Source organism: Octopus sinensis, linkage group LG13 (assembly GCF_006345805.1).
Source record: "Octopus sinensis linkage group LG13, ASM634580v1, whole genome shotgun sequence".
NCBI classification, from domain to species: Eukaryota; Metazoa; Mollusca; class Cephalopoda; order Octopoda; family Octopodidae; genus Octopus; species Octopus sinensis.
The window spans coordinates 11,845,159-11,862,658 of record NC_043009.1 but is presented as its reverse complement, the minus strand read 5'-3'; the positions used below and the strand labels follow the sequence as shown (position 1 = coordinate 11,862,658).

At 41.7% G+C, this 17,500-nt stretch overlaps 1 protein-coding gene across 2 annotated transcripts in view; it reads right to left on the bottom strand.

Annotated features, from left to right (window-relative positions):
• Nucleotides 1-17,500, bottom strand: part of LOC115218500 (ATP-dependent DNA helicase DDX11-like) — an 86,711-nt gene that overhangs the window by 3,957 nt on the left and 65,254 nt on the right. For both annotated transcript variants that reach the window (XM_029788358.2, XM_036508155.1), the window contains 2 exons: nucleotides 16,382-16,466; nucleotides 5,650-5,728 (listed from right to left, as the gene is read on the bottom strand). In XM_029788358.2, coding sequence (XP_029644218.1) covers nucleotides 5,650-5,728; nucleotides 16,382-16,466 — 164 coding nt within the window. The remainder of the gene's footprint in view (nucleotides 1-5,649; nucleotides 5,729-16,381; nucleotides 16,467-17,500) is intronic.

Genomic DNA, 17,500 nt, shown 5'->3' with positions numbered 1-17,500 from the left:
TGCCGGAAAATAAGACAAGATGATCAAAGCTAGAATGCCTTTCATTGCATCATATCATATAAGCATAGGTTGTCTCAACCAGAACTGACCTGTGGGATAAATAACAACTGTCACCATCACTACCACCACTACTTACCCCACAATGATAACTATTACTCTGTCTATGACACCTTCAAAGAGTGTTAACTTTTATCAATTATTGCACCACTAAGACTATCAATGTAACTGGCACTACCTATTTCTTTACTACCCTCAAGGGGCTAAACACAGAGAGGACAAGCAAGGACAGACAAATGGATTAAGTCGATTACATCGACCCCAGTGCATAACTGGTACTTATTTAATCGACCCCGAAAGGATGAAAGGCAAAGCCGACCTCGGCGGAATTTGAACGCAGAACGTGGCGGCAGACGAAATACAGCTAGGCATTTCACCTGGCTTGCTAACGGTTCTGCCAGCTCGCCGCCTTAACTGGCACTACCACCATCTCCTGCTGTCCTCATCATCACCATCACCATCCACCACTGTCTTGAGTGATTATCCTACATGATTTTAAATGATGGATCAATGTCCTAGAAATAGCAGCTAAATTTTGCTCAAATCACACCTAAAATTTGTTTCAAAAGGAGGAAAGTTACATCAGATAAGGTAGTCTTAAGCTCTTCAGCATTTAAACCAGCCTTATCCAGCCCAGATATTCTAACTCTTTTATTAGGAAGGGCATCCAGCTGTAGAAACTCTGCCAGATCAGATTGGAGCCTGGTGCAGCCATCTGGTTCGCCAGTCCTTAGTCAAGTCGTCCGACCCATGATAGCATGGAAAGCGGACGTTAAACGATGATGATGATGATGGTCACACCAACCAGATCTGGCCTCTTACACACCCTACAATATCATCCTAAAAATATACAGCCTCATCATTGAAATCTCAGAGCTACAAGATAATACATGATTAGTTCAAAATAAAGTGAATGTAAATAAATAAGCATTGTATTGGTCAGAGAGGCACATGGCCTAGTGGTTAAGGCAGTGGACTTGCGGTTGAGGGATCGTGGGTTCGAATCTCAGACCGGGCGATGTGTGTGTTTATGAGCGAAACACCTACGCTCCACGCGGCTCCGGCAGAAGGTAATGGTGAACTTCTGCTGACTCTTTCGCCACAACTTTCTCTCACTCTTTCCTCCTGTATCTTGAAGCTCACCTGCGACGGACCGGCGTCCCGTCCGGGTGGGGAACCTATACGCCAAGGAAACCGGGATACCGGCCCTTATGAGCCAGGCATGGCACGAGAAGGAACAAACAATATCGGTCAGAGTAATCTGAATGTTTAAGGAGGCAGGTCATGGTTAAAACATCTTTGATTATGGGTTTACTGGATAAGGGCTGACCTGGGGTTAAACAATTGCTGTCATAATGAAATTATTGCGATCAAAAATGAACGGGTGGAAGGTATTAGACAAGGGGCCAACCAGCCAAGCAGACAGGAGCAGTGGTGGGTATCACGAGCAGCAGCAGCGCTGACTGGAACTACAAGAGACTAGAACAAAACAGAGATTCTTTAAAGTGGTATTAATTAAAGAACAAATGTCGGGGTTTGGGGTTCTACTTTCTGCACCCTGTTTACTATTTCTCTGTCTAGATCACCAACAGACACAAACACATACACACACATAAACACCCTTTCTTGCCCTCCCCGTACTTTTTCTCTCACACCCCTTAACCCCACCTATTTCGCGCCCCATCCCCCACCCCGCAGTTCTCGCACTCTTCGCATCTCTCCTCCCCCTTTCACACACACACACACATTGAGAGGCTCTTGACCCCCTCTTTTCTTGTACCTTCTACTTATCTCCTCTCTGTCATACAAGTATACAAACACACTCTTGTCCCATCCCCTTTTTTTCTCACACCCTCCATACCTCTCCCTCACCCATCCACATCCACACACACACACACAATCTTCTCTCTCTCTCTCTCTCTCTCTCCTGCCTCCCTCTCTACTACTAATGTTATAAACAGAAGATAAAGCTCTGCAGACCAAACATCTGCTGCTATCACTTCAAGCACCAAAGACACACAGACACACGCACACACAGACACACACGCACACACAGACACACGCACACACAGACACACGCACACACAGACACACGCACACACAGACACACGCACACACAGACACACACGCACACACAGACACACACAGACACGCACACACACACATGCATTCATGACAGAAAAAAGACATGCAGACACACACAGGGAGACACACACACATACACACACACATTCATATGACACAAATAAAACAAAGAAAAAAAAAGGCAAAACCCAGTGACATAGACAAACAGACAGAACTATGCAACAATGCACACAGACATATAATGATATGTCTGTGCAATAACACTTACGCCATTCCATAAGGAGCTGGGGGTACCATTTTTTTTTGTTTTTTACGATGCAAATTATTTCTTTTCTTTTGTGATAACCCCAATCTGCAGACATTCCATATCATCACCACCTACCACTACCATCTACCACCACCTACCATCTACCAAAAACAAGAATTCCATTTCAGACCTCTCAAAAACTATGTACAAACACCACCTACCACCGTCACCACCGTCACCACCACCACCACCATCACCACCGCCACCATCACCACCACCACCACTATCACCACCGCTGCCACCACCACCACGCCACTGCTACCATCATCACCATAGCAGCTGTCACCACCACCACCACCGTCACCACCACCACCACCACCACCACCACCGTCACCACCACCACCACCACCATCACCACCGCCACTATCACCACCACCACCACTATCACCACCGCTGCCACCACCACCACTTCCACCTTCACTGCTGTCACCATCACCCACTCTAGCTCCTTTTGAATTCTTTGCCATTCACTTAACCCCCGCCAACCATCTTAAAAACCTTCAGCATTAACACCCGTCGTAATCCCTATACAAGCTAAACACTTCAATCACTTTGCAAGTCAATTATTACTTACGCATGAGGTCCCTTGCTGCAACTGCCCTGCATTATCATATTTTTTGCTATGCAAGCCCCCAGGTCAGAGCCCTTATTGAGCAGCAACAATGGTTACACAGCTAGCTGGGTGAACAACTAGGTGAAACCCACATATTAGTTGCTCCAGTTACCCTCTGACTGAAGAACATACTAGATACTCCAGCAAGCAGTGGTTAACAATAGCAGGTGCAATGTGACAGCCAGTGTCTAGACATATATTTGCTCCACTATCTAATCGGTTTCTATATCCTTAAATCCTTAAAAATGTTTCAGCCCGAAGGTCGCGGCCATGCTGGGGCACCACCGCTCATAGATTTTCTAAAGCCTGGCACTTGTTCTATTGGCCAATTTTCTTAGAGACCACCAGACTAAAGAGCATGAGACCTTGTCAAAGACCTACTCAGCAGTTGTCTCAGTAAGAAAAGGGTAACAGTAGTGACCTGTCCCAGCGAAAACCTCAACTGTAACTAAACCAATTCTCTCCCTAATCATTTGTGTTATAACTTTCTTCTGTTACTTTCTGAACCTGATCCATCAATTTGATGCTTCTGTAGTCCCCTTTTTTTAGAACATCTGCTTTACCTTTGCAGTGGTTGATGATGATACTGCTATGCCAGTCCTAGGATAAGACACTTCACCGTACTCCCTGCTTCTCTATGTAAATGACAAGTGCTTGTCCTACTTTATCAGATATTTTCAGAATCTCAGCACCCATCCCTGATATTTCAGCTATTTCCCCTGTCTTCATGTCCTTAAAAGTGCCTATAATGGATGGATGGAAGCACTCCGTCGGTTACAACGATGAGGGTTCCGGTTGATCCGAATCAACAGAACAGCCTGCTCGTGAAATTAACGTGTAAGTGGCTGAGTACTCCACAGATACGTGCACCCTTAACGTAGTTCTCGGGGATATTCAGCGTAACACAGAGAGTGACAAGGCCAGCCCCTTGAAATACAGGTTCAACAGAAACAGGAAGTAAGAGTGAGAGAGAAAGTTGTGGTGAAAGAGTACAGCAGGGATCACCACCATCCCCTGCCGGAGCCTATAATAACCACATAGTAGTCAACTTCCATAGCTTGTCCCACTGATGGGTTTACTTAGTAATCCCTATCTCACCCAATCATTATCCACATTCTGCAATCTCTTGTTGTAGCATTTTCCTAATTCTTTCTCAGTGTCATTGATGGCAAGTATGCCACTATCATCCTGTAAACCTTGGTCTTGCACAGACACATTACTTTGCAAGCCAGAATACCTCATACCCCAGATGCTCTTTTCCCCTCTGCTGTGTATTACTAACACCTAACTTCTCTTCAAATAACCCTCACCTGTTTCCAAGCAAGGTAATATTCCCCCCTGGCTAAACATATTTTCCACAGAAGATTACAAATAAACAACATCACTTGCATGACGATGATGCTTGTTTACAACCATCATGCAATATCAAGTCGAGGGTACACACACAAACACCTATATATAAAGACATCATCATCGTTTAACGTCCACTTTCCATGCTAGCATGGGTTGGACGATTTTGACTGAGGGCTGGCGAACCAGACGGCCGCACCAAGCTCCAATCTTGATCTGGCAGAGTTTCTACAGCTGGATGCCCTTCCTAACACCAACCACTCCGAGAGTGTAGTGGGTGCTTTTTACGTGGCACCGGTGAAGCAAATAAACATAAAACTTCTTGGGTTTCGTATACAGCATATATATACATCTATACATGTGAATAAAGAAAAGGCAGAGACTGAAAGATTTTCAGATGATTATCATTCAAATATAAATAAATATATATATATATATATATATATATATATATATATATATTATATATATATATATATATATATCATCATCATCATTTAACGTCCATTTTCTATGCTAGCATGGGTTGGACGATTTTGACTGAGGACTGGCAAACCAGATGGCTGCACCAGGCTCCAGTCTTGATCTGGCAGAGTTTCTTACAGCTTGATGCCCTTCCTTATGCCAACCACTCCGAGAGTGTAGTGGGTGCTTTTTACATATATATATTTATATATTAATACAGCAAACTTACTTAAATTACAGATTTGAAGAATTAGAAGGGAGATCTCATCTGTGAACTCTAAACACAAACATATTACATATGGACCACTGAACTCTGCACATTTTTCTCTTTCCATTCTTTACTTCTTAATCCTTTCTGTCGAAGAGCGTAGGCTCGAAATGTAAAAGACTTTTCCATTCTTCCAGAGCTTTAAACTAATACACCTGTTTGTTGTTCTTACACCTGCCTTCGTCTTTTGTGTTCTATAAATTTGATCTATCTATCTATCTATCTGTTTGTCAGTCTATTTATACATAAATAGATACACACACACACACACATATACATACATATAAAATAGGCTTCGTTCAGTTTCCATCTACCAAAAACTACTCACCAGACTTTTGTCTGCCTAGGTCTATAGTAGGAGACATTTGCCCAAGGTGCCACACAGTGGGCCTGAACCAAAGACCACATGGTTGGAAAGCAAGCATCTTAACCACATAGCCACACCTGTACCCATCCATGATATAAAGTAGAATATATATGTAAATATCAAAATATTTATCTTACCAATGGATTGATTTACAGCCTTCATACAAAGGTTTTCATAGTGTATTTGTCCAGCAGTTTTATCACCAGGGTCGCTTGGCTGATACAAGAAAGTAAATAATTATTATTTATACAGTAGACACACAATTATTACATATACATACAGGAAGAGCTGACACACTAATGGTCTCAAACACTCAATTCTTGGACAAAGAAATATAGACACATATACAAAGCATATACTCTTTTTACTTGTTTCAGTCTTATGACTGCGGCCATGCTGGAACACCGCCTTTAGTCGAGCAAATCGGCCCCAGAACATATTCTTTATAAGCATAGTACTTATTCTATTGGTCTCTTTTGCCGAACCGCTAAGTTACGGGGACATAAACACACCAGCATCGGTTATCAAGCGATGTTGGGGGGACAATCACAGACACAAAAACATACACATACATACATATATATATATATATATAAGATGGGTGTCAGTAGATGGTAACTGAAAGAAGCCCGTCGTATATATGTATATATATATATGTATAGCTTTCTAAGTTTTTTCTAAAGTTTTAACTTAAATCTTTTTGTAGAAATATACAGGCTTCATTTCAATTAATTTTTAAAACAATGAAGAATTTAGTAAAATATCTTTGTCAATGTCAAGCTATTTGGGATATATATCACTCTCAAATTTTGGCACAAGGCCAGCACTTTCAGTGGGGGGATGAGTCAATTACATTGACCCCAGTACTCAACTAGTACTTATTTTATCGACCCTAAAAGGATGAAAGGCAAAGTCAACCTCAGTAGAACTTGAACTCAGAACATAAAGATTGACAAAATGCTGCTAAGCAATTAGCTTAGCATGCTAATGATTCCGCCAGCTAACTGCCTTATTTGAGATATGCTAACAATTCTGCCAGCTTGCTGCCTTATTAGTTGGTGTACATAGGGCAGCGGACTCGCGGTCGCAGGATCGCGGTTTCGATTCCCAGACTGGGCGTTGTGAGTTTTTATTGAGCGAAAACACCTAAAAGCTCCACGACGCTCCGGCAGGGGGTGGTGATCCCTGCTGTACTCTTTCACCCACTCTTTCTTCTATTGGCCTGCTTGCTTAGCCAGCAGGGTGGTGTCATTTGAAGGCTAAAACAATGCGAACGCATTGTGACCAGCGATGTGTAGCAACATCTGATAGACTGGTCGGTCAAGTGATCACGTGATATATATATATATATATATATATAAAAACATGATGCGAAGGATTCAGCGGTACATATGTTTCGGGCCTTTATTAGACAGATTTATAACAATGCATAATGTATGTCTGTGGCCTTCTTCAGCCGCGCACAACAGCTTCCACAAGGACATGTGTTACATCAAAAATTCTTGTTAGGGATGCAAATCCTCCCATTCGCGTACGACATAATGCGGCAGCAGCATAGAATTGAAGCGTCCATCTCTTCAATTCTATGCTGCTGCCGCATTATGTCGTACGCGAATGGGAGGATTTGCATCCCTAACCAAGAATTTTTGATGTAACCATGTCCTTGTGGAAGCTGTTGTGCGCGGCTGAAGAAGGCCACAGACATACATTATGCATTGTTATAAATCTGTCTAATAAAGGCCCGAAACATATGTACCGCTGAATCCTTCGCATCATGTTTTTATTTTGATCAATTTACTCCACCACCTACACCACCAAACGGTATACACAGGTGCTTATAATTATCAAGTACTCACCCCGAATTTATATATATATATATATATATAAAAATAAGGATAAGATCGTTAATTTAAATTAAAGGATAAGATCGTTAATTTAAATAAAAACCTTCAAAGGTAATAATTATTATTAAAATTATAATTTAGGGTATCTACGAGATACCACCATGCTGAAATAGCAGCCAAAATCTGACTCTAAAACCACATTAAATGTTCATACAGCACAAGGAGAGAAGACTTTTTACTAGTTTTATTTTGTCTTTTTGTCTTCTCTACTTGTGCAGTATGAACATGAGTCAGATTTTGGCTGCTATTTTCAGCATGGCGGTATCTCGTAGATACCTTAAATTATAATTTTAGCAATATATATATATATAAACAAGAACATTTGAAGGAAGGTATTTAGATCCCTTAAAACAGGAAGTTTGTATTATAGAACCAGGGGTGGTTTTAGGCCGGTTGCTATCAAACGATTAAATCATAATTCTTTTTAGCTTTCTATGTGAAATGCACCAATAATTTATAATTTGGTCCCTGGAGGACCATAAAGTCAAGACTGAGACCTACCAAGTTAAAAACCTTAATTTTCAACATTAACTGTGTAAAACTTGCAAAGATGGGAACTAAGGATAAAAGTTCTTCAGTTTGGTAGATGAGCTTGGCTTGGGCGGAGGTACAGGAAACTTAGTCATGCAACAGTTAAATGATATATGTATAATTATGGGATAGGCATGGGAGTGGTTGTGTGGTAAGTAGCTTGCTTACCAACCACATGGTTCCGGGTTCAGTCCTACTGCGTGGCACCTTCGGCAAGTGTCTTCTACTATAACCTCGGGCCGACCAAAGCCTTGTGAGTGGATTTGGAAACTGAAAGAAGCCCGTTATATATATATATATATATATATCATCATCATCATCATAGTTTAACGTCCGTTTTCCATGCTAGCATGTGTTGGACGGTTCGACTGGGGTCTGGGAAGCCAGGAGGCTGCACCAGGCTCCATATATATAGGTATGTATGTATGTATGTATGTATGTATGTGTGTGTATATGTTTGTGTGTCTGTGTGTCTGTGTTTATCCCTCCAGCATCACTTGACAACCGATGGTGGTGAGTTTACATCCCTGTAGCTTAGTGGTTCGGCATAAGAGACCGATAGAATATGTACTAGGCATCCAAAGAATAAGTCTTGGGGTCGATTTGCTCGACTAAAAGGCGGTGCTCCAGCATGGCCACAGTCAAATGACTGAAACAAGTAAAAGAGTAAAGAGAGAGTAAAAGAGGATATAAAGCTGGAGGAAGTTCGTTATTTTTAGTTTCATTTAGCTCATTAGGAACGGTCATAGCTGCATGGTAAGAAGTCTGCTTCCCAATCTTATGTTTGTAGTTTCAGTCCCACTGTATGGCACCTTGAGCAAAGCCTTATGAGTGGATTTGGCAGATGGAATCTGAAACATGTGTTTCTGTCTGTATTTTCCCCCATACCCACCACTTGATAATCAATGTTGGTGTCTTTATGTCACTATAACTTAGCAGTTCGGTATAAGAGACCGATGGAATAAATACCAGGTTTAAGACAATAAGTACTGGGATTAATTCATTTGACTAAAATTGTTGAAGGCAATGCCCCAGTATGGCCACAGTTTCATGAGTGAAACAAGTAAAAGATAAGAAGATAGTAGGGATTAGGGTAGAAACAAAGAACTTTTAAGTTTCACAATATCAGCTTGATTGGTATACAATAGTGCCGCTGGAAGCTGAGACCAAAATGATGTGCTATACTATTTTACTTGTTTCAGTCATTTGATTGTGGCCCTGCTGGAGCACCGCCTTTAGTTGAGCAAATCGACCCCAGGACTTATTCTTTGGAAGCCTAGTACTTGTTCTATCAGTCTCTTTTGCTGAACTGCTAAGTTACAGGGATGTAAACACACCAGCATCGGTTGTTAAGCGATGTTGGGGACACAAACACAGACACGCAAACACATATATACATATATACGACGGGCTTCTTTCAGTTTCCATCTACCAAATCCACTCAAAAGGCTTTGGTCGGCCTGAAACAATAGTAGAAGACAGTTACCCAAGGTGCCACGCAGTGGGACTGAACCCGGAACCATGTGGTTAGTAAACAAGCTACTTACCACACAGCCACTCCTATGCTGTCTTCAAAGATGATGATGATGTCACTCTTAATGTTAAGCATCTGGTCAGCCCTGACTGAGCTGACACACAATCAAAGAATTTCCATCCATAGCCATTTCATCATTATTTTTAAGGCATAATCAAAGTAATACCACATTACTTATGATGCATCCCTTTTTTATAATGCAGATAGGCAAGGGCGGCGAGCAGGCAGAACCATTCGCACACCGGGTGAAATGCGTTGCCGTATTTCGTCTGCCGCTACGTTCTGAGTTCAAATTCCTCCAAGGTCGGCTTTACCTTTCATCCTCTCGGAGTCGATTAAATAAGTACCAGTTACGCACTGGGGTCAATGTAATTGACTTAATCCCTTTTTCTGTCCTTGTTTGTCCCCTCTGTGTTTAGCCCCTTGTGGGTAATAAAGAAATAGGTATTTCGTCTGCCATTACGTTCTGAGTTCAAATTCTGCCATGGTCGACTTTGCCTTTCATCCTTTCGGAGTCGATAAATTAAGTACCAGTTACGCACTGTGGTCGATGTAATCGACTTAATACCTATGTCTGTCCTTGCTTGTCCCCTCTGTGTTTGGCCCCTTGTGTGTAGTAAAGAAATATATAATGCAGAGAGGGAAATTTGGTGACTGTTTCTAGCTGGTTAGTGTATTCAGCTCATTATTGTAAAGTCATAAGTTCGATTTCCAGCAGTGCACTGTATACTTGAGCAAGACACTTTATTTCACGTTGCTCTAGTCCACTCAGCTGGCAAAAATAAGTTGCATCTGTTATTCAGTGTCATGCTGAATCTCTCCAAGGACTACTACACACACATATGTGCATGTTAAATATATTTACATTTAAATGTGTGTATATATATATATATATATATATATATATAGGAGTGGCTGTGTGGTAAGTAGCTTGCTTACCAACCACATGGTTCCGGGTTCAGTCCCACCGCGTGGCATCTTGGGCAAGTGTCTTCTGTTATAGCCTCGGGCCGACCTAAGCCTTGTGAGTGGATTTGGTAGATGGAAACTGAAAGAAGCCTGTTGTATATATGTATTTATATATATAAGTGTGTCTGTGTTTGTCCCCCCAACATCGCTTGACAACCGATGCTGGTGTGTTTATGTCCCCGTAACTTAGCGGTTCGGCAAAAGAGACCGATAGAATAAGTACTGGGCTTACAAAAGAATAAGTCCCGGGGTCGATTTGCTTGACTAAAGGTGGTGCTCCAACATGGCCGCAGTCAAATGACTGAAACAAGTAAAAGAGTGTCTGTGGAGTGTTCAGCCTCCTACATGTTTATTTCAGGCTGTTCCGTTGATCCAATCAACTGGGATCCTCCTCATTGTAACAGACAGAATGCCAGTTTCAAGCAACCACACAGAAGCTTCTTCTTTGACTCAGTGGTAATATTAAACCTAACATGTTGAATTTACCAGACCACCAAAATAATAAAAAGGGAATGGGGTGTTTATTGTGGCACCAGCTCAAGTTATGCCGTCTCACATGAGTCAGAGATGAGTGTGCCTTTTCTTTGGTGAATGATTCTGTTGTTGGTTCTAAGGGACTAATTATACTTTCCTTGCATATCTGATGGTAAGAGTGACAAAAGAGTGTCATTGGGTTTCTAGTTTCTAGCCTTCACAGATGTTTATCATCTGCTCCTTGTTTGCAGTTCATAACAATCATAGATATATCTCCAACACAGGCCGCTTTCACTGATGTAGTAAGCAAAGTCACGCTTCTCTCTCTCTCTCTCTGATAAAATGACAGAATACTTGCAAGGGTTTGAAAGAGGGAGAGACTGAACATTAAAAAAAAACGAAAAGAAACTAAATGAAAAGGTGGTAATGGTAGAGGCAGTGGTGGTGGTGGTGGTGGTTGTGGTGACAGCAACAGACACAGATGAGTTAAAAAAACAAAAAAAATAGAGGGGAAAAAAATAGAGGGGTGGAATATTTAAATTGAGATTGTATAACAGATGGTAGAGATAGATCCCCCAGCAAGAAATGTGTGTGTGTGAGAGAGGAGGGGAGAGGGAAAGGCAATATCCTATACGAAACACAAGGCTTAGAATAAGGTTGCAGGGCTTGCAAAACAAGATAGAATTTCAGAAAATTAAGAGGGTGGTTGATGAGGTTTTGGGTAGGGGTTGATAGAGTTTGTGGCCCATGAAATGGGGTTTTTGGTTGGTCATTAGGTTAGGAAAGTGGTTCTCTACCCTTTTTTGCCTGTGGACGCCCAAAATTCCTATTTTACTATACTGGACCCTAATAGACACTTAAAGTTTTCTTTTTCAAAAATCCCAAATATATTTATAGTTAAATGTTATTACGTATTGTATATTCTTTATTCTTTATTCTTTTCTTTTATTTGTTTCAGTCATTTAACTGCGGCCATGCTGGAGCACCGCCTTTACTCGAGCAAATCGATCCCAGGACTTATTCTTCGTAAGCCTAGTACTTATTCTATCGGTCTCTCTTGCCGAACTGCTAAGTAACGGGGACGTCAACACACCACCATCGGTTGTCAAGCGATGTTGGGGGGACAAACACAGATACACAAACATACACACACACACACACACATATATATATATATATACATATATACGACAAGCTTCTTTCAGTTTCCGTCTACCAAATCCACTTACAAGGCTTTGGTCAGCCCTAGGCTATAGTAGAAGACACTTGCCAAAGGTTCCACACAGTGGGGCTGAACCCGGAGGAACCATGTGGTTGGTAAGCAATCTACTTACCACACAGTCACTCCTGCACTTATAAAGTAAAATTTGTTTAAATATTTGCATATTGTAGAAATAAAACCAATTTATTGCCAATTTTAACAACAAAACCTTATATGAACCCCAGCTGAGGACCACTGGTTTAGAAACATAAAAAACCTTGACCATTAATTCTGGAAAAACTTGAACAGATATATGAAATCAAGACAGAATAATCATCATCATCATCATTTAACGTCCACTTCCCATGCTAGCATGGGTTGGACGATTTGACTGAGGTCTGGAGAACCAGGCTCCAATCTGATCTGGCAGAGTTTCTACAGCTGGATGCCCTTCCTAATGCCAACCACTCTGAGAGTGTAGTGGGTGCTTTTACGTGCCACCGGCACGAGGGCCAGTTTGGTGGTACTGGCAATGGCCACGCCCAAATGGTGCCTTTTATGTGCCACCTGCTCAGGAGCCAGTCCAGCGGCACTGGCGACAACCTTGCTCGAATGTTTCAGGTGCCACCAGCACAAGTGCTTGTAAGGCGACGCGGTAACGATCCCACTTGAATGGTGTGCTTAACGTGCCATCAGCACGAAGGCCAGCTTGTTGCTCTGGCAACCATCTCACTTGTATGGTACTCTTAGTGCTCCACTAGCAACGGATGCCAGTCACTGAGTTTGATTTTGACTTCGACTTCACTTGCCTCAACTGGTCTTCACAAGCAGAGTTTAGTGTCTAATGAAGAAAAGGCACGCATAAGTGGACTGGTTACACCTCTAGCATAGGCCACAACGTTATGGTCACATTTGCGCTTGCCGAGTCTTCTGCAGCACAGCATATTGTGTGAAGTGGAAAATAAGAGTAATAAGACAGAAGAGAAGAGGGAGAGGGGGCAGAGAAGGAGAGAGGAGGGGAGAGAGTGAGTGAATCTAAATCCTCATTAATAAAGTGCTGGTGTTAAGTTCGAGGTCAACCTTGATTGATCAAGTGTTTTAGCCATGACCATCAACTTTTATTTTTATTAACATAGGTGCGGGCATGGCAGTGTGGTAAGAAGACGGCGAGCTGGCAGAAACATTAGCATGCCGGGTGAAATGCTTAGCAGAATTTCATTAGCTGCTACGTTCTGAGTTCAAATTCTGCCGAGGTCGACTTTGCCTTTCATCCTTTCGGGGTCGATTAAATAAGTACCTATTTCTTTACTACCCAGAAGGGGCTAAACATAGAGGGGACAAACAAGGACAGACAAACGGATTAAGTCGATTACATCGACCTCAGTGCACAACTGGTACTTAATTTATCGACCCCGAAAGGATGAAAGGCAAATTGACCTCGTTGGAATTTGAACTCAGAACGTAGCAGCAGACGAAATACTGTTAAGCATTATTACCTGGCGTATTAACGCTTCTACCAGCTCGCCGCCTTAAATAAGTACCAATTATGCACTGGGGGTGATATAATCAACTTAATCCGTTTGTTTGTCTTTGTTTGTACCCTCTGTGTTTAGCCCCTTGTGGGTAGTAAAGAAATAGGTATTTCGTCTGCCGTTACATTCTGAGTTTAAATTCCGCCGAGGTCGACTTTGCCTTTCATACTTTCGGGGTCGATTAAATAAGTACCAGTTACGCACAGGGGTCGATATAATCGACTAAATCTATTTGTCTGTCCTTGTTTGTCCCCTCAGTGTGTAGCTCCTTGTGGGCAGTAAAGAAATAAGAAGCTTGCTTCCACGCATGCGTTGGGTTATTTGCTGCCTGGATTTTGTAAGAGTCGGACGTAGTTTTTTGTGTTGCTTAGAAGATGTTCTTAGACCTTGATGGGCCTGAGTTGTTGTTGCCAGAGGAGGAGTTGGTAAGGGCCGTTATAAAGATGGCTGGAGTGTTGAAGACAAGGAGTTTTGCTGAAGCCACGGAGGTGAAGTGAAGGGAGCTGGACCTGGCTAGTCTGAAGGAGTACCAGAAGATGGCTCAGAAGGTGGGCGGCGATGTGAAGTTGTCACTCCAAAAAGGAATTATGGAAAGGATGGAGAAGAAAACAATCACCTATAAGGTATACTTGTTGAAAGGAAAAAAGGCAGAACAGGTGGAGGCAAAAGTGGAAAAGGCGCTGAGGGAACAAACACAGGAGATAATGTACATAACCAAAGGAAGAAAATATGAGGCAATGGTCATCCAATTTAGGACAGTAGAGGAGGCGAGGAGGCTGGTGAGTGTGGTGGTGAAAACAGAGGAAGTAGTGCTTCTGCCCACATGCCTTGGAAGAAAGACTTCTAAGGTGAGGGTAGAAGCAATTCCACCAGATATAGAAGGGGCTTAGGTAGCGGCAGCTGTCCTTGTTGGAAGAGAGAAGAAGGCTGTCCTCCAAGCCACAGAAACAGAAGAAGGAGAGTGGACAGGAAAGACACTTGAACTAATTATTCAGATGGAGAATGGTCAACTGGAGAACTTGGCAGAGGCGGTGACGTTGGGGGAAATCGTGCAGAAGGTGTTGGTAGAGGGCAGAGTACCACGTTGTTTTAAATGTGGCCGAAAAGGCCACATTAGAGCATACTGCCCTCTACGAAGGACAATGACTGAGGATACAGTTGTGGAGATGGAAGAGAAAAGAGAGGAAGAAAAGACAGACAGAGGAAAAAGAGGAAGAATGAAAGGTTACAGAGCAGAAGGAGAAAGGGGAAAAAACAGAAAAGGCACTGAGTATGATGTGGTACCCCAGTCCAACACCAACCCACCCAAGACCACTCAGACCCACCCTCCCCATACAGATACCAAACCCACCCACCCCATTTCCCCACAAGAAAAAAAAAAGAAAAAGAACAGACACCACAAAATTTAGAAGACCCCCTCCTCCCGGTGAAAAAGGTTACAAATGCATGGCAAAGGAAATGTTGTCACTAAGTGATGGAGAAAGGGGAAAAAGGACTGGACTGAAGGAGAAAAAGGACTTAGGACCTAGAGGCGGTGAGTGGTGTTACTCAGTGTGGGGTGAGTAGCACACCCTTCATAATATCCTTTTCAGATATCATTCATATTATCATATTTTAATTTGTTCTTCATGTTCATTTTCATGTGACATTCATTATATCATATTTTATTTTTATATTTTTAATTGTTATATGTTCCCACATGTGTTGTAGTGTCCCCTTCTGTGTAATGCCTTAATGGCAAAATCATTGAAATAAAGTAGCTTGCTTCCCAACTACATGATTCCAGGTTCTCTCCTAGTGTGACACCTTGGCTTAGGCAAGTTTCTTTTACTATAGCCTTGGGCCAACCAAAACTTTGAAAGTGGATTTGGTAGACAGAAACTGAAAGAAGCTCATCATATATATGAGTGACTGCTATCTCTATCCAGTGGTTGTTCTGTACTGAAGAAGGGAAATTACCCAGAAACCATTGGTCTACAGGTATTGCTACAGTTAGAAAGGGTGTGGTAAACTCCCATGCACACAGTATGTGGACACAGATCATATGTTGGTAGCTAGCTGGAGAAGATGTTTTCCTGGGGCTAAAATGTAGTAACATTGTCCTGTGTAGGTCTGCCACGCTGCATTGACAAATAGAATTTATAGTACGGTAATGTTACTACATATTTCTTGCTCAGAGATTTAAAACTAGTTGTTTTTCTCTTTATGAGATCAGTGACTGTGTGTCGCTTTGAAAGTATATACTATGAGCAAGAGTGAATGACTGCTGTCTCAAGCCAGCAGTTGCTCTGTACTGAGGAAGGAAAATTACCCAGAAACCATTGGGTTACAGATAACGCTATGGCTAGAAAGGGAGTGGTAGACTCCCTTGCTCATAGTTTACAGACACAGATTATGTGTCGGTAGCCAGCCGGAAAAGATGTTTTCCTGGGGCTAAAAAGTAATAACAACGTCCAGCATAGGATGTTATAGATATATAATTTCTCATTTCAAGTCAACATGTTTATAGATGAATGCACACATGCTCTGTCTCATTCTGTTTATCTCATACATAGTCACTCCTTCTTCCCTACCACTATTAACACAAAGTTCATCTCTCTCACTCACACACACACCTTTTCCTACACTTTCTCTTCAAAACAGGCATGCATGTGTACATACACATGCACACACACACACACACATGCCCACTACTTCAAAAGCAAAAGAGAACTGTATACATACATAATTGGCATTAAGGTATTCCATTTTTTCCTTCAGTTCAGGTGAATTTATATTTGGATAAGGCATTCCTACCAGCATGACACACCTGGAGAAGCAATTTGACCAAGAATACATAACTAAACATATCTATATATTAGTACAATATATGAATATGATTAAACACTATATTTTAGTATACAGTTTGATATGAATACATGACTGAACTCACCAATACTGTTTTATACAGTACAATGTGAATACATGATTAAACACATATGTAATAATAATAATAATAATAATAATAATAATAATGATGATGAAATTATTGTATACAGTGTTCAGGTGCACCACAACTCGTCAAAAGTGCATATAAAGTATATGCAGTAATGTACAAATGTCTGGAAAGTGAACAGTGTATGAGTCAGATATATTCTTGCATGTGTATGGAGGGGAGAAAATCAGGTGTAGTGTTGGCGAATCTCAGGAAGCATGGAAGTTTTGAAGGATGCAGTGCTCCGGCAACTAACAACTGATGCTGGCAGTTTGTTCCATGCTTCAGCAACTCTCAGCATGAAAACATAATCGACTAAATCCGTTTATCTGTCCTTGTTTGTCCCCTCTATGTTTAGCCCCTTGTGGGCAATAAAGAAATAGGAAATAAGAAATAAGATGCCATGCAGTGGAAGTGAACCCCTGACCAAGCGGTTTGGAAGTAAGCTTCTTAATCACATAGTCATACCAACACTGATAAGGACAGTATAGTAAAATTTAAATGAGATTTGGCTCTTAATTATACTACAGATATGAAAACCATGTGGAGGCACATTTTGACTTGAGAAATAGATTAGTTGTTATTTAGCCTCAAACTGGTGCTGATTGAGTGGGTATATTAGGAAGGGCATTCCAACCAGGACCCTCCTGCCTTTCATTTTGTTTTGGTCTAAGTGTAGTATACTCCAGGCTACATCATCCAAGAATCCTTCCCCAACCTTTCTTTTTTGTATTTTCAAGGTGTTAGTGTGTGATCTGAGGGTAATCTGGTTGTTACTTCTGGCAGGACATGTAACCATATAGAAGCTCCCCCTACACATTAGTATAAACCAGATGTGGTCAGATTTACATAATGTAAGATCAACATGT